Source organism: Furipterus horrens, unplaced genomic scaffold (genome assembly GCF_987537825.1).
Source record: "Furipterus horrens unplaced genomic scaffold, mFurHor1.1.pri manual_scaffold_13, whole genome shotgun sequence".
Lineage (NCBI taxonomy): Eukaryota > Metazoa > Chordata > Mammalia > Chiroptera > Furipteridae > Furipterus > Furipterus horrens.
The window spans coordinates 52,568,414-52,587,206 of NW_028327183.1; the positions used below are offsets into that span (position 1 = coordinate 52,568,414).

Consider the following 18,793-nt stretch of genomic DNA (forward strand, 5'->3'; position numbering starts at 1 on the left):
TGACTGCAGGAGAAAGACTGGCCTACTGGTTGCTGGAGGAGACTGCAGCCAACTAGAGTGAGTTTGCCCCTTCTGAGCGTGCATCTAGAAATGTTTCTGAGATATGGTGCAGGATTTCTGTTTACATAAATGACAGGATTCACAGGAATATTTATCTTCTGTTGATTCAGTCATTGTCCTTGAATATAATGAAAAGTGTTTAAGTGTGTGCGCAGGTAGCTCAGTTCATTACAGTATCGTATCCTGATATGCCAAGTCTCTGATATCAATATCCTGTCAGGGATCATACATGGAGCAACAAAGGAATGCCCACATAACTGGAACAAGAAATCCAGACTTCCCTCTCTGTTCCTCTGTCTTTCTCTCTCTCTCTTTCTCTCTAAAATCAATATAATTTTCTTAAACGTGTGGATTTCTGTGGTCTCTCATATGCTCATGTCAGAGCTACTGATGCCCTAGTAGAATGACAACTAAAGTGTATCTGTAGTTGAGGGATGTTGCTATTTTGACCCATCCAGCAGTTATGTTAGTTTGAGTTGTTTTTTCTTAAAACATTTTCTTTCTTTATATTTATAGAGAGGGGGATTGAGAGAAACATCAGTCTGTGTGTAATGTACATTGATGTGTTGCCACTCACATGGCCCCATTAGAGCCATTCTCAGGCATATTCCCTTACTGGTAATGAAACCCCCATCCTATTCATCCATAGACCGGCGCTCATTCTACTGAACCACAGCAGCCAGTGCAGTTTCACTGAGCTTTTCTTATCAGCTGTATTTGTTGTCTGTGAGGTGAAGTCTCATCCCGAGTGTATGAAATATGTAATGAATATACAGTTGCCAAACCTATTTTCAAAATGAGCTGGACATATTAATTTTCAATACCTACCATTTTTTAAAAGCTAATTAGTAGACATTTTAAGTATAATATTTGGTCATCTTTCCCTTGTACATGACAGTGAAACCATCACCATTGTCATAATATTGGCCTTTACAGGGAATTTACTTCACAGACATTTTAATCTCAGCCCTGCACAGATCAGTTGGTAAATGTGATTGATACTCCATTGTAGTAAATAACTGCGAGTAACGGTGTTTTTTCTGCTTACATTTACATTGCATATATAATTGGTGATTTATTAATGATGTATTACTAGCTGATCAATTTTTTCTGAGAAATAGTTTTTTCTTTGAACATATCACTGAATTTATTCATAATGATTATTTCTAGATTTTGACTTTGAAGCTGGTTAAAATATTTGTTCATAATTCTTCATGTGCAAAGTCTGAATGTAAAGTAGGTAAATGTATAAGTTACACATATTAGCAATCTGTGATCTAAACTATACCATTTTTAATTCTCCAGCAGTCTATGAGAGGTTTAGTTTATCCACATTTTTGAAAAATTTTTATTTATTTCTAGATAGGGAGAGAAACACCAAAATGTGGTTGCCTCTTGTTTATCCCCAACCAGGAGCCTGGCCCACAACCCAGGCACATGCACTTATTGGGAACCGAACAAGTGACCTTGGTTCTCAGGTCAGTGCACAATCCACTGAGCCACACCAATCAGGACTATCCAAATCTGTTAATTTTGACTTTTTCTTTAATGTACTACTATATCACTGTTCTTTCATGACATTGTTTTAAGGATTGATGGTCAACTTTTTCTCAGGTGTGTATTTGCTATGTGTGTATCTTTACTCAATGTCTGATCCTGTGTTCTATTTCATCTGATAGGAGTTTTGGCAATTTTTTATAACAAATTGACAGAACTAATTTTAATGCATGTTACAATGTCACTGGCTTTTGGCCTTTTTTCCTTTATTAAATATATGGTATTTTGTTATTGGAGTGATGTTTTAATAGTCTGTACTCTCTTTAAGCTTTATACATTTAATTTTTAACGTGTGGTATTAACAATCTTCATCAGTTTAAAATATCCAGTTTTTCACAGTACAAGAAATCTGTTTTGTATTTTCTTTTTTTTTTTTTCTGGTCTGCTGTCAAGGGGGTTCGTGGCACGGAACAGGTTTGTAAAGGAGAGCAGATGGTAACAGGATATATGAGGTGGGTTCAAGTCTGAAAGCTCAGAGCAAAGGTAATATGAGGATGATGCTGAGGCACCCTGGGTCTGAATTTCAGATTATAAAATATTGGGACTCACAGTGAAATTGTTATAGGACAGAGACCAGCCTGGAGTATGCTTATTTGGGCTGAGAACATGAAACAGGAAGGATTTCAGGTGGGGAAAGTAACGAGTTAGCCTAGGCAGTGATCTGTTTCGGCTCCCTGCAGAATTTACAGGAAAGGAGTGAGTCATCCAGGACTGTAGTTCGGTCACACGGAGGTCAGAGAACAGGGGACCTTGGAGACAGGATGAGGGGGTAACTCGGGTCGAACTGCTGCTGCTCACTGTACCCCTGGCTGCAAGTCTTCTGGGGACCCTTTGAGTTCAGGAGGAATTAAAAGGTTCCAGAAACAATCTCTAGCGCTGCTGTGAAATATTCACTGGGTCATGTACAGCTTGGGGACTACGGAGGCTCATCTGAAGCTGCTGTTTCCATTGATACGATTACTATGATTCTCCCCCTAATTCCCTAAAACGGCAAAGCACTCACCCTCTGTCACTCAGACCTCCAGGATAATCTCCATTTAATATATTTAAAAGATTTTATTCATTTTCCAAAGAAGGGAAGGGTGGGAGAAAGACTGAGACAGAAATTTTGATGTGAGGGAGAAACATTGATTGGTCGCAACTTTAGGCACGCCGAGTAGGGACCAAATCCACAAGACAGGCATTTGCCCTGATCAGGAATGTATCCACCAATCATTCCCTTTGTATGATGACCAATCAACTGATCACAGACATCACACAGGTAACCTCCTTTTAGATGGAGATAGTTTATCGTTCTGTTGATCCCGGTTCGGACTTTGACTTTTCCCAGGTCTTGGTAATTTGGGCTCAGTCTCTGCACCTCCACCACCGTGTTGGGTGTCACGCGGTTATTCCACTTAGTCTGGTGAATTTCATGCCTTACTTTGACTTTGCGACTGTTGTTCCTGTGTGGCACTGATATTCTCCCTGAAGTGGATGGCACAGCTGGATGTGAATGGGGGAACTTCACATTTGGAAGTGATGCTGGAATTCTAAAGGATACCATTCTCCATATCAAGTGCTCACCTCTTTTTCGTGCAATAAGCTCATGACACAGAATATTCTTTCTCTACATCCCTACTGGGTGTATGAGATAATGAAACTCACAAGTGTACTTTGCAGGCAGGACCATATTTTGGAACCAGGTGCTCCTTCATAGTCTCCTGTTTCTGCATGTCAAACCTTTGGACTGAAACAGTTCTTCTGAACACAAACTCTCCCTACAGAGCTCAGCGTCCTGGGTCACACGTGAGATACCTTTTACTCCAGATTCCAGTTAGCATAGAGATAGAAGCACAGTTCTTAGGACACAAACTTTTTAAAAAATTAAATGGAGGTCATTTTACAGAGAAAATAGGCAAGTAGCACCATTGAAACTCCACACATTGAATTCTAACATCAGCATTATTCTGTAGCTTAGAGATTCCTTACATGCCTGTTTATGTTGCTTTTTGTATTTTATAATATTTTATTAGCATGCTTTTAAAAGAGAATTTTATTTCACTAAAGACAGCACAAAAATTCAACCCTCATCTTTAGAAAACTCATTAGTAAAATGTTCCTAAGATTCCATTTGTAATTTGTGCCCTGAGTTGGTGAAAACTGAACATCCAGCCATTGTTATAAAAACAGTAAGGGTACCTAGAATACTGAATAAAACACACAATCTTCATTCTCTTCACTTCATGCGTAACAAAGCTCATGGCAGAAACATCTGAAGGTCCAGTGTGTTCACACAGGGATCCAGACAGGTGTAGAGGGACCATGGAGGACAGAGATTAGGCTAACACAAAGCACCATTGCCATTGAGTTCCTCAGAATATATTCCATGTGGCTCTTTCTCAGTATTTGATGCAACCTCAGAAAATATTTACTTCCCTCCAAGAGTTCTCTATGTATATGGAGAATTTGCTTACTTTTCCTAAGAATATAAGGTATATCTGGGTGTGTGGTTCCACAACAGGTTTACATTTGCTCCCCAGATGTGTACAGTGTTGACACATCCATGAAGGTGTTGAAGTGGGCATCTTTCCCTGAGAAATAGGTTTTAGATTCATAGATCTTATTTGTTTACAAGGCAATATCATTTCACCTGTATTTGCATATGACATTTCATACTGAATTTTCTGAGAATTGGTCTGTTGCAACAATCTTAGGGGTATGACATGGACCTGCGAATACTGACTACGTACCAAATTTATATTTGGTGCCAGGATGACTGCAATGTTGGCATGTGTGCGGGTTGGGACAGTGGGCATCTGAACTTGTGAGAAAACTTTCATTTCGGGATTTAACCCCCTTGCTGGGTAATGATGATCATAAATACAGTGACAGTGTCTGCACTGGACAGTCAATTAGTTCAGGCATAAAATTAAGGTGTGAGAAAACTGCAGAAGCTATGAAAGGTGGTTAGTGGAGTTACAAAGTGAGCATTTTTAAAATAGCTTGTAAAGCAAATTCTCTGGAGCCTGAGAACAGGTTAGTCTCAGTGGGTGGCAATTAATGGACAGTGAGTTCTAAGAGGCGAGAGAATTTACATGAACTATATGCTGGAAAAGTGGCCATTATAAAATTTTTGTATCTCCAAAGGGCGAGTCCTTTTTATTCATTGAAATTTGAGTGGAGGAAAAGTGAGGTAAAATATTGTAAGATGTGTCCAAAAAATGCAGAATTATGGAATAGGCATGGTATTATGTTTCATTGCTTTAATAATCCGTTACTAATTATATTATGTCTTAAGAGGCTTATCTAGGTCTATCATATACAGCAGTGACTAAAAACGGCATCGCAACCAGGCTTGTTTAATGGCTTTATTGAAGGAGTAGCCAAAAGCTAACACAGAGAAAAAAATTTTGTAGTGAATTGTTGGGTGATAGATGATATGGCAACATAAAATGAGCAGCACTCAGGAGTGCCAAGCATGTGGATCCTGAAGATTTTAAGATCACACAGTTAAGGGAGGGGAGAGAGATTTGAAATAATGGGGAAGGTATTTCAGGGACAAGAAAATGCTGTACAGTCTTCCCTGCCAGGGGTTGGCAAAAGTGTCAGAGCACTTCTATAACCATTGTTCCAGCTTCAGTGTGCTGGAGGTTATGTCCATTTTCCTGGGATTATTATAATTGCTGGTGAGTATTACAATGTTCTTCAACTCCTCTTGGTGGGGTACTCAAAAGTTGGAAAATTTTAGTTTCAGTTAACCGTTAACATACTTAAATAATCAATGTATGTATAAAGCTGTTGTTTCAGAAACTGGAGGTAAGACCTACCTTGATTCCAGGTTACCATAAGCAGTTCGACCTTTGCTTCTCAGGACTGCAGCAACCAAGACAGTATCTGAGCCATTGTACTCCAGGGAGAGGTGATCGCCAACCAAGACACAGATGAAGGAATCCTGAAGCTCTTATTCGATTAACCTTTTCCCTGAATTCCAAACCCCTTACTTACTCTTCTCCTTATAAAAATGTCTTGTTCATAGTGGAATTTAAGACAGTCTGTTAGGGGACAAACTCTCTGTCTTCTCTGATCGCCAACCACCTGAAGAAAGCACCCATAAAGATTCAGTCCCTGTCTCTGCTTATTGGGTCTGGTAGGTGACAGACAGCACAAACACCGGCTTTTGTGGTTTCACTCTGTTTCGTTACTTGGCTTAATATTTTTTGAATTTTGGATTAAATTACAGTGTCCTTTTACTTTGAATTTTAAAATAGATTTTATTTATTTATTTGTAAAGAGGGGAAGGGAGGGAGAGAAACATGGTGTGCTGGGGGAACATGGATTTGTTGTCTATGGCACATGCCCAACAGGGGACCTGTCGTGCAACCCAGGTATGTGCGGTGACTGGGAATGGAATTGGCAGCCTTTAGGTTCACCTGGGGCTCAGTCCCCTGAGCGACATCAGCTAAGGCTATACTCTGAATTTTTATTTTGATTAAAAGAAAATTTTAAATAGATTTTATTTATTTCCAGAGCGAGTGCTATGGAGTGAGAAAGAGGGAGAGAAAGATAAATGAGTGGTTGCGTCTTGTGCCCCACTACTGTGAACCTAGCCCGCCACCCTGCATGTACCCTGACTGGAAATCCAACAGGGGATCTTTTATTTAGCAGGCGGGCGATCAATGCACTGAGTCATGCCTCCCAGGGCTACAGTGAGTTTTTAAATAGAAAAAGTTCTTACAAATTTGTATTGATTTTTAATATTCATTGTGTGAGAAACGCTTGCAATAAAACAGCAGGACGCAGGACTTAAGCAGTGGGCTAGGCATTGTTTATTCACAGGTCTGCAGAGCTGGACACCCAGCCATATCAGGGACATGCATATGCCCGGAAGCAGACAAACTTATTTTACACTAAATCGAGTAACCTACCTCTTCCTCCTCTTCCCTTCTCCCCAGTTTCTCCATTTGCTGGATAATCAGAGTTAAAATCTGATGCAATTAACTAAGTTAACTGAGGGTAGTGATTAACTAAGGCTAATCTGGTTATAGGTTTGTCTCCAGCTCTCCCTTGAAGATTCCCTAACTTCTTGCTGGGCTGTCTAGCTGTATTTTTTTGTTTTCTGGTGTTTGGTGCTGAATATTTTCCCCCTTTGATCTCAAAGGCATTTTTCCTAAGCTGCAGAATGTCACTTCCAGACTTGTAGGTATGCTAATACTGTTGACTCTGACTCGGGAGACCCTCTAATTCACGATTTAATTCAATTATTTTTTTTTTTGCTAATTATTATCTACAGTTTGAGTCACCAGTTTCTTTGTCCCTTACAACTGCACATATGCAAACTGATATTACTTGTTATTTATATTTCATGTGATATTTAAAAGTTTCTGAGCTTTACATAAGTTTCATTATCAATATATTTTATTCTAAATATAACTTCTAAATAAGTTTGTAATCTTACCACATTGAAAATGTCTGAAACACCATCTTACCTGATGTGTTGCATATGTTTGTAATAGGCAAATTTCCTTTCAGTATGATAAAGTAACAGAACGCGCAAGCTTTTCAGTTATAAGGGGCCCAATTACCCACCCCCATAGCACAACTATCAATACCAAAGATTGGTGAAAAGAGAAAGATATCTTTATTTAAAGGTTATGTTACAAAGCCAGGTTATGTCACCTGGCACCTTCGTATAATACCCAACAACTAGTATTGACTCCGTCTTTCCCTTGGATCCTTCAGCTGCGAAGAGAGGGGGGGTCTGCTGCATGGGCAACAGCAGACCCTCCATATCACCCTACCCAGGCTCTGTAGCTTCAGCTTCACTGGAGAGGACACTCCAGCGTCATCGCAAGATGTCGATTCAACACGGGAGGAGACAGATACCGTGTCACTCCCGAGTCGGACTGCACAGCCATTCTCGGCGGTGCAGATAGACTCTTAAGAAGCTACACCATCGTCTCTTGAGACAGACGGCTGCCGACGCGTGTTGAGGAAAACAGGTCTTTATTTACAATATTCCAACCTGAGGAAGACAGTGAGCACTTCAGTTCACAGCCCTGTTTTCCCATGGGACCCAGCACTTCCCTTGCTCCCCAAAAGACTAGAAGCCAAAAACATGCCCCAAAGATCCCCATCCCTGATCTTTCAGCTGTCTCCTTCAGGATCTGGGTACAATGTCATCAGCCTCTGTATAACAGTCCAGGAAAAAATGTGCCATGGTGCACTGGATCACGCATGGTTCTCTCTTTGCCTTTTCAAAGCTACATGATATTCTCCCTTCTTAAAGCCGCATTGTATTCTCCCTTCTGAAAACCTCATGGAGAACCCAGCCAAAATGTCTGCTGTCTATTTTTAAACCCCTGACCACGTCCTCTAACGCAGTGGGTGTGGTAACCAGTTCTGACCATTCACAGAACCTTGCACAGGCTCTGTATGCTCTTTCCATACCATTCCATGGTCAAAACCCCTCCCATCTTCTTGGGGCCTTGGAAGAACCAAAGCTATTTGCATAACTGAGACACTAAGCTTCTAGCCATAGTCATGTAAAGCCATCTTAAAATCCGTTCCCTTTTCCCCATCCCCCAACCCGCAGGCTCAGGGGATTTTTGGACACCCCCACTCTGTAACAGTTATACAGATTTAGATTATGGTGGATTTTTGCCATTAAGTCTTATTTTGTTTAAAACATCCACAAACGCACAGCCAGGCTACTTTTAGAAAAGTCAGAGATACACTTTCGCTACCTGCCAGACCCAGTTCAGTTTTACCGGTAGCTCCCAATCATTCGAGCGTGATTGGGGAGGTTTTTGGTGTCGTGGTGTTCTCCAGCTCTTAATGCAGAACCACATGAAGTACACAGACTTCTTGTAAACCGCATGGAGTTTTACTTTCCGTTTCAAAGATGCACGGTATCCTTCTCTGCCCTTCTTGCAAACCACGTGGATCTTTTCTCCTCTCTCTAAAATGGTAGCCACCTTATTTTTAAATCCCTCACCCATGGCCTGTGAAGCAGTAGGCGTGGTAACCAGTTCTGACCACTCACAGAAACTTGCAGAGGCCCTGTATGCTCTTCCCTCACCACTTCCTGGTCAAAACCCCTCCCATCTCTTTGGGTCCTTAGAAGAACCAATACCTTGTGCATAAATAAAACACTAGTTACCAGCCATAGTTATGCAAAGGCCTCTTAAAACCTGTTTTCTGTTCCCCATCCCCCAACCCATAGTATTTGGGGATTTTTTTTAGGGGGGTACCCCCACTCTGTAACAATAATACAATACTATTTACACATTCATAAAAATACTAAATATCATGAGAATTCAATTGTCGAATATTGTAAAAACTTTATTCATTTCTAATAAGATTCAAATTATATCAAAACAGTAGTCATCTATTTAATGTTTATGTTATGATTCATTGTTTTATGTCCCTGGCTGGTTTGGCTCAGTGGATTGAGCGTCGGCCTGCAAGCTAAGTGTCACTGGTTCGATCTTCCAGTCAGGGCACATCAGAGAAGGAAAACTCTGACTCCAAAAAACCTCCGCTGCCTTGCGGCATACCTCTTCAGGGGAAAGGCGAAGGGAGTAAACCCCGACAGAAAATCCGGAGCAAGAGTCCCTATGGCGGTTTGACGTTGTAGTCAACACCGGCAACTCCTGCGGCGCACCTGAAGCCAAGCTGTATTGACTCCGTCTTTCCCTTGGACCCTTCAGCTGCGAAGAGAGGGGGGGTCTGCTGCATGGGCAACAGCAGACCCTCCATATCACCCTGCCCAGGCTCTGTAGCTTCAGCTTCACTGGAGAGGACACTTCAGCGTCATCGTAAGATGTCGATTCAACACGGGAGGAGACAGATACCGTGTCACTCCCGAGTCGGACTGCACAACCATTCTCGGCGGTGCAGATAGACTCTTAAGAAGCTACACCATCGTCTCTCGAGACGGATGGCTGCCGACGACATAGTTTTATTTTTGTTAAAAAAAAAAAGACATAGCTAAAGACTTGTATTATATTTATCACATACATATTTAAGAGTGTAAGTAGGTAATTTGTGTGGTAAATCTTTCCAGACTCTCAGGAATACCTCTTATTATTGTGAGAAATGCTCACAATAAAAACCGGGACACAGGACTTGAGCAGCAAAGCGAGGCTTTTTTTTACGACTCTGGAGTTGGGCGCACCCTCAGCCAGGAGAATGTGCGCCCAAAGTAGACAAAGAAATCTGGTTTTATAGTAATGTGATTAGCTCTTTCTCCCCTCTCTTCCCCCGCCCCCATTTCTCCATTACTAGTTACTCCGGAGTTACAATCTAACGATTATCTAAATGCCCCTATTGTGATTTGTAAATATACTACTACTGTCAACTCCTTTCCCCCATTTTCCCTTTGTCTGGTGATGACCATCTTTCTACTGGTTTGGGAGTCACTATTTCCTTGTTTCTTACATTATGACTCACTGTTTGGGCCTCAGATAATGTTTTTTTATCAATATGAACTCAAGTCTCTGGGCCAGGAAAAGATGAAAACTTCTTTAGCCACTTTTATGATATGTCTTGTGACGATGTATAATGTCCCATGGAACCTGGCGGTGGATCATGATTTTTTTTGCTGAAGGGATCTTAGAAAAGGCCCAACTACACTTTGGTCTCCATAACCTATCGTCGTCGTCGTCGTCGTCGTCGGCAGCCGTCCGTCTCGAGAGACGATGGTGTAGCTTCTTAAGAGTCTATCTGCACCGCCAAGAATGGCTGTGCAGTCCGACTCGGGAGTGACACGGTATCTGTCTCCTCCCGTGTTGAATCGACATCTTGTGATGACGCTGGAGTGTCCTCTCCAGTGAAGCTGAAGCTACAGAGCCTGGGCAGGGTGATATGGAGGGTCTGCTGTTGCCCATGCAGCAGACCCCACCCTCTCTTCGCAGCTGAAGGGTCCAAGGGAAAGACGGAGTCAATACAGCTTGGCTTCAGGTGCGCCGCAGGAGTTGCCGGTGTTGACTGCAACGTCAAACCGCCTTAGGGACTCCGGCTCCGGATTTTCTGTCGGGGTTTACTCCCTTAGCCTTTCCCCTGAAGAGGTACGCCGCAAGGCAGCGGAGGTTTTTTGGAGTCTGAGTTTTCCTTCTCTGATGTGCCCTGACTGGAAGATCGAACCAGCGACACTTAGCTCGCAGGCCGACGCTCAATCCACTGAGCCAAACCAGCCAGGGTTTCTCCATAACCTATATTACCCAGAATACCATGCGAGGAACACCACGCCCCTCCTAGCCACTGAAGGTTCGCAAAACGCATTGCCATTGGCGCTCACCGCGTAAGGCGGGACTTCGGCGCGAGAACGGTCACTTTGTCTTCCCCGAAAGTCGGTTTGATCACGTTCTCTGAACCTCCCGGTCCCTGGGTGCTGCTGGAAATGCGGGGTGGGGACGAAGATGGCGCCAGAGTTGTGGTCCACAGAGAACACATGACAGTAAGGAGCTGGGCGACCCTGACAGGGTGAAACTGACAGGGGTCGCCATGTCCCTGGTTTCCTCCTCTCCCGCCGTTACTGTCTCTCCTCCCCGACAACGTACCTTGGCGGCCTCACTTCGATGCTTTCGTGAGGTGAGTGCGCGGCCTCCCGCATTCCCTCCTTCACAGACTCACGGCATGAACGCTACATCCCTGTGCCGCGTCCTGTCAGGCTTCGCATCAGACATCATGAGGAGGGTCATCGGAAGAGTGTTGTGGTTTCTGCACACACAGCAATTACAGTGCAGAGTGAACACGAGGTTTTTGTATCTAAAATTCCCTTAGTATCTGGGTCTTGATTATTGACGCAAAGAGCAGCGGGCAGGAAGGGAGAAGTTCAGATCCCCTTTCGCGCCTTTGCCGGGCTGTGGGATCCGTCAGATAAGGGGTTATTCCGGATCCTGCTGGAACATGCCAAGCACTCTCAGATGCCATAGGCCTAGTTTTGGGTGAGTCCGGAGATGTACCTGTACTACGGAGCAGGAAGGTGACAGAGCTGAGGGAGAGGACCTGTGCTCTGAAGCCGTGAAGGGGGCAGACATTCCACAACGGCGAGCACTAGCAGAGGAAGTGAGAGATGACTGTGCCCGGTACCTCTTTTGGGGACTTAAGTGTAAAGCAGAAGCCCATGTTTGGCTGTGACTTTGAGACATGATCTGGGACACTGAATGGCATTGCTTGTGGGGAAAAATGAGAACCTACAGTCACGTTCTAATCCTTATAGGGCGTTTATCTGCTCTCCGCTCCCCTCTAGGCCCCAAACAGCAGCTGTTGCTGAGCGTGAGTAGAGTAATTGATGGGGCTGTGATGACAGAGCGGCCAGCACTGGTATATGGGCCTGGTGTCCTCAGTGAACTGGGGAGCCCTGGAGGAAATTGAACGTGAGGACGAATTGTAAGAGAGTGTTACGGTTCTGACATATGACAGCTCTTGTCATTTGTTTCAATTTTGACAGGTTGGTGTGACCTTTGGGGACATTGCCCTGTACTTCTCCAGGAAGGAATGGTGCCTCCTGGATGACAGTCAGAGACGCCTGTACCTGGGTGTGATGCTGGAGAACTTTGAGCTTTTATTCTCACTGGGTAAGACCCTCACTGGCCAGTTACATGGACCTGCCTTTGCATTTCCCATGCCCCCTGTTCTCTAGAGGGTGCTCTCTCCTCACATGTGGACGGTAAGCACTGCTTGATTTTCCAGGTTTCTGAGCAGTTGCTTTCCTGGTAGGTGTGGTTTGTGTGTACTTTCCTTTTTTTCCCCTGGAATAGCAGTTTCTGAAATAACCAACACATAGGGTAGGATTTATGGTTGGTAATGTTGCACGGGGCCTAATGAATACCACCTTGGTTAGTAAGAAAAAGCCTATTTTCTATTCCTATGGGTCATTTGTACATATTTGGGAAATCTACATCTTTTTTGGCTAATGAATTTTGAATGTCATGTGTATTTAATCAATGTCTTTTCACCTAGTGATACATGCTTTTAATATTGGCATAATTTTCCCTCCCAAATGTTGATTTTGCTCTTCTTTTTGTGCCCTTTCAGTGCTTTTGCCAATTCCGTATTTAGCATGTCTGCTGTTGCCAGTTTTGCAGCAGGCTCAGATGCTGGTTACTAGTGTTCCTGAGAAAGTAATTTTAAATAAGTCACGTAGATTTCTTTTTATTGGACTCAGCTGTTGCTTTGTTAATAGCCTATAGAATAGTCTTGATATAAGTTTGTATTTACTGGTAAATGAATTTACGTGACATTTTCAGAATGGAATCTACGGCATCTTCAAGCCATACATGTATACGTTCTGCAAGTGTTTATCTCCCATTCCGAGTTTGCCTTCTTTTTTTCCTTTTCTTAATACATATTTCAATTTCTATTTTTAGATAGAAAGGAAGGAAAGGAAAATAGAACCGCCAATATGGGAGAGAAACATTGATCCTTTGCTTATCTCTCCAGCCCCAACCAGAGTCTGAAACACGAACCCAGTCAAGTGCCCTGATCCAACAGGCCACCTGTAGGATTACAGGGTGACTTACACCAACTGAGCCACACTGGGCAGGGCTGCATTTTCTTTCACTTGTTCTTCTGTAGAGAAGCCTCTTCATTTGTTGTAGGTTCAACTGCTTATATATGCTCTTTGCATTGTGGTTGTTGTCATGTTTAGAAGCTTATTTCAAAAACTAATTTTCAGCCCTAAGTAGTAAGTGGTTGTTGTGTTTTCCTGGAAACCAGAATGTCATCTGGTTGGATTCCCAGTCAGGGAACAGGCTTGGGTTGCAAGCTGGGTCCCCACTTGGAGGTGTGGGACAGGCAACAAATTCATGCTTTTCTTGCACATCAATGAATCTCTCCCTCTCTGTCTCCCTCTCTTCCTCTTCATGGAAAATAATGAATAAAATCTTTTACAAAATTATGATGTAGATGAAAATGAAATAAAAATCTCTAAAGCATCTATTCTAGGTTGTCTTTAAAGTATTTTAAGCTTTAAGACTGACATTTAATTTTTCATACGGTTTGAACTAATTTTAATTAGTGATTTTCAATTTTGTGGTTTACATGTGATTATCTATTTTTCCTAGCAGCATTAGATAGGAAAATCATTTTTTTCTTAAGCCCAGAAGTTTTAGTCAAAGATTAGTTGAATATCAGTGCCTGTGTTTATTATTTGTTGTGGTGTGCTTTTATATTGCTCTGTGTTTCTTTATTGATTTTAATAACACACTGGTTCTTTGGCTTTGCAACAGATTCAAGTCAGGAAGTCAGATGCTAACAAAATTTGTTCTTGCTCAAGATTGCTTTTGCTATCAAGGTATTTTGAGGCTCTGTACTCTACAGGATTCTTTTTTGATTTGTGTTAAAATACCATTGGAATTTCCAAAATTGCATTTCTCTGTAGGTTGATTTGGGTACTATAGATACTTTATCTTTATTAAATTTAAAAATTTAAATTTAAGTTTGAATTTGAACACTAGCTGTCTTTCAGGCATTTGCCTTTACATCGTTTTTTTTAAGCACTGTATTGTCCTGTTCAATATTCAGGTTTTCATCTTTTTCAGTTTAATTTATTGATATGTATTTTATTGTTTTTGATGCTATTGTAATGTTTACTATCTTCTTAATTTCTTTATTTTCTTCTTACTCCTGACCTTAGGTTATGTACATTGATTTTATAGACAGAGTAAGGGGGAGAGGGAGCAAATCACGTTATGTGACAGAGAAACATCGATGGGTTACCTCCTACATGTGCACCAACCTGGGACCCAACAAGCAACCTATTTGGGTTCTCTGACCTGGAACATAGAAACTGAGCCACCTGGCCATGACTCTTCATTTGTTTATCAAAGAATTAATGATTAGTATGTAGAAATGGAACTCAGATTTGTAATTTGAATTTTGTGTCCAGTCACTTTTCTCCATTTATTTATGTATTTCTTTATTTTTAGTTTTTGTTTAATCATATTTTATTGATAATGCTGGTACACTTTTCTGACTTTTTTTCCCCCCTTTGGTCCCCTCCACCCACATGTCACTTTCCTCCAGTGTCCCACCTTCTTAGTTCATGTTCATGGGACATACCTATATTCTTTGGCTTCTACCTTTCATGTGTATGTGTGTGTGTGTGTATATATATATACACACACACACACACACACACACATACATATACATACATATATATATATATATATATATATATTTTTTTTTTTTTTTTTTCTTTTTAGAGAGAGAGTGGAAAGGAGAAAGACATCAATGTGTGGTTGCCTCATGTGCCCCCAACTTGGGACCTGGCGTGGAACCTGGTCATGTGCCCTGACTGGGAATCGAACCAGTGACACTTGGTTTGCAGGCTGACACTCAATCCACTGAGCCACAGCAGCCAGGGCGTTTCCTGTATATTCTTAACATCCCTCTGTTTATTTTGTATGTACCAATTATACTTCTTAAACTCTGCACCACTTCCCCTTTTCTACCCTTTTCTATGGCATCTGATAACTCTCCCAATGATTCTCATACCTACGATTTTGTTCCTTTTCTAGTTTTTTTCTTAGGGTCTTGTGTTTGTGTTCTTGTTTTAGATTCTGTTGACAGTTTTGAGTTTGATCTCGTATTACTGTTAACAGTATTGAGCCTCTTCTTTTTCTTAAATAAGTCTCTTAAACATTTTGTATAATAATGGCTTGGTGATGATGAAATCCTTTAGCTTTACCTTGACTGAGAAATACTTTATCTGCCTTTCCATTCTAAATGATTGTTTTCTGGATGGAGTAATGTTGGTTGGGGATCCTTGGTTTTCATCACTTTCAATACTTGTTGCCAGTCCCCTTTTGCCTGCTGAGTGTCTTTTGAGAAATCAGCTAATGTTTTTTCTTTTTTTAAAGATTTTATTTATTTATTTTTAAAGAGAGGAGAAGGAAGGGAGAAAAAGAGGGAGAGATACATCAATGTGTGGTTGACGCCTGCGAGTCCTCAACTGGGGACCTAGCGTGCAACCCAGTGATATGCCCTGACTGGGATTTGAATTGTCGACCCTTTGGTTCACAGGGTGGCATTTAATCCACTCATCCACACCAGCCAGGGCTGATGGTCTTAGAAGAGTAGGTAATTCTCTTTTTTTCTCTTGCTACTTTTAAGATTCTCTCTTTATCTTTAACCTTTGGGATAGTAATTATACTGTGCCTTGGTGTGTTCCTCCTTGGATCTAGCTTCTTTGGGGTTCTCTGTGCCTATTGAATTTTTATGTCTGTTTTGTTTACTAAGTTAAGAAATTTTCCTTTATTGTTTTTTCACATAAGTTTTCAATGTCTTGCCCTTTCTCTTCTTCTTTTGCCACCCCTATGATTCATAATTTGACATGTTTAAAGTTGTCCCAGAAGCTCCTTCTTCTTGTTTATTTAATTTTTGTTTTTGGATTCTGTACTGGTTGAGTGCTTTATTTCTTCATGAGGTTTCAAATTTTTGTTTTGAACCCAAGCTTCGTTCCCTTCTCTCTTTGTTTCTTGTGTATTTCCTTCATTTCACTAAGTAGCCTTCATTTCTTCTCGTATGCATTTATCGTAGTTACTCTTGCCTCTCAAGACTGAGAGCATCGTTACGACCAGTGTTTTGTACTCTCGCTGTTAGGTTGCCTATCTCCTCATTGCTTAGTTCTCCCACTAGAACCTTGAATGCTCCCTCTTTTGGGCCATACTTCTCTGTCTTCTCTACTTGACAGCCTTCCTCTTTTTCCCTGTTTGTCTTAGGTATTGCTGTTGCACCAGTTATGTTGTAAGTGGCAGAGCATTAGCTTTTCGTCAGTGTGGGGTGAGCTGTTTCATCATGTTGTGGTGCTGTATGTCTGGGATGGATCTCAGAGAGAACAATGGCACTTGATCTTGCATCTCATTTAAATTGGTGCACCTCTAGCTGTTGCCCTGGTTGTGTTTCTGAGAGTGGATGGGTTTGCACACATTCTAGGAATGTCAGGGCCTCTACACAAATGGACTATGCTGAGAGAGTGAGAGATTCTCCCTCTACTTCAAACTCCACTGATTTTCAGAGAGTCCGAAGCAATGAGGCTTATTGTCCCGGCAGTGGAGTCATGAGCTGCACAGACCCATCTGGTGCTGAGATCTCTGCCCAGGTATCTCTCCAGATGCTTTTAATGTATTACTGCTCTTTCCGCTGGTCTGCCACAGCACTGCCTTGCTGCAAATGCTTCTGCCGCACTGCGTCCTCTTTGTCCCTCCTGTCTGTCAGGATGAGTATTACTTCCTTATGTCTTTGTTTGTTGGGCATCCATGCAGTTCCATTTTCTTGTAGTTTTTGTGGTTTATACCTTTGAGGTTGTTGTGATCTTATTGTTGTGGAAGATGGTAAAGCGTGTGGACCTAAGCCTCTGTCTTGGCGGGAAGTTCTGTTTATTTGTAAAAAATTTTATTTATTGATTTCAGAGAAGAATGGAGCCTGACGCACAGGGAAAGGAAAAACATATTTCCATGGTTCCAACCATATCTGCATTCATAGCCGAATGCGTGTTTCCTCATGGGGTACTTTTCTACAATCTAGGTGTATTGGAACCTGGCCAGGGCTTTGAATTCTTTTTAATTTCAGGAGATTACTGTGGATATTTGACAGTTTTTTCTTGTAGGGTCATGTCATGTGCCAGTAACTGTCATGATGATGCATTGTGGTTTGTGGTGTTGGCTGCAGTGTCATGTCTCAAATGGTTCTTTCAATTATTTGAGTCCTTTGTTTTAGTCTAACTAGAGGTTTTTCAATTACATGTATCTTCCAAAAAATTGCTTTTAGATATTTTCTTTTTTTGTCTTCTCTATTTCCTTTAATTTCTTCTTTTCCTTTGCTAGGTTTGAGTTTACTTTCTTGTTGTTTTTAAAGTTTTCTGAGTTGTAATGATTGGTTATTTATTTCAGATATTTTCTTTTATTTTTTTAATGTAGACATCACTATAAAATTTCCTCTTAAAATTGCACTTTATACATAAGCTGTGGTAGATTATGTTTCTATATACTATGCCCCTAGATATTTTTTAGACATTTATTTACTTTTGATGATATTTTATAGTGATTTGACTGTTTTGTCCTTTGTAAAATTATTTTTGCTGCTGATTTTAAAGAATTCATAAAACCTCTCATTCTCTTTACACTTTATTTTATACTGGTAAGACCTTTACTGCATCCAAGTATTCTACCTTTGACGCTTTACCTTTATCCCTTTTTTTTTTTTTTTTTGATGTCACAATTCACAAGATTTATATAGTGTATCTAATAGAATACAGAATGGTCGCTTCATTATTTTTACTAGATTTAAATTTAAACCTTCATGATATCTGCGTAATATGCATTCCACGAATCCGATGCCACTGTATAGTGAATTAGATTTTATTCTCACTTTTTCTAGTGAGAATTATACTTCCCCATCTATTTGCGTGTCTATTTAGTACTGTTTCATTTGATCTTGAAGAAGTTTTTTTGCCATTCCTAATAAGTCAGGTTGAGTGGCAATGAAGTTCTTTAGTGTTTGTTTCCCTGGGAAAGTATTTCTTTCTGAAAAACTATTTCTGGATAAAATATTAATTGTTTTCATTTATTGTTCTAAATATAATATTTTCATAATCTCCTAGTCTGCGAGTGTTCTTCAGAGGAATTTGCTGATACCCTTATTGAGGCATGCCCCTGTGTGCAAGGAGTTTCTACTTCTTTGTGTTTTCACAGCTCTCTGTGCCTTTGATTTTTGACACTTTCGTTTTTCTTCATCGGTGAAGTCCGGTTTGCTTTGAACCTGTACAGGAACTTGTGAGTAGGCATGCACTTGATTATTCAGAGCTTTTTTTCAGATTTGGGCAGTCAGTCTTCAGCTCAGTGTTTTAAAAAAAAAAGTTCTACCTATCTGGCTCCTTGCCTGCCTTTTCTTTGTGTCTGCCCCTCACACACACACACACACACACAAACACAGCAGTGATTCCCATAATGCAAAGAGCAGGTACCCTTGTCATCTTACTTTTTCTACCTTGCCATATTTTCAATTTTTAAAAAAGATTTTATTTATTTATTTTTAGAGAGGAGGGAAGGGAGTGAGAAAGGGTGGCAGAGAAACATTAATCTGTGGTTGCCTCACACGCCCCCAATCGGGGATGTGGCCGGCAACCCATGCATGTGCCCTGATTGGGAATCAAACCAGCGACCCTTTGGTTTGCAGGCCAGCACTC

At 41.2% G+C, this 18,793-nt stretch overlaps 1 protein-coding gene across 1 annotated transcript in view; it reads left to right on the forward strand.

Moving 5' to 3' along the window:
- Nucleotides 1-18,793, forward strand: part of LOC149995293 (uncharacterized) — a 37,121-nt gene that overhangs the window by 13,021 nt on the left and 5,307 nt on the right. The window contains exon 2 of the mRNA XM_090260588.1: nt 12,053-12,179. Within this exon, the coding sequence (XP_090116714.1) occupies nt 12,053-12,179 (127 nt within the window). The remainder of the gene's footprint in view (nt 1-12,052; nt 12,180-18,793) is intronic.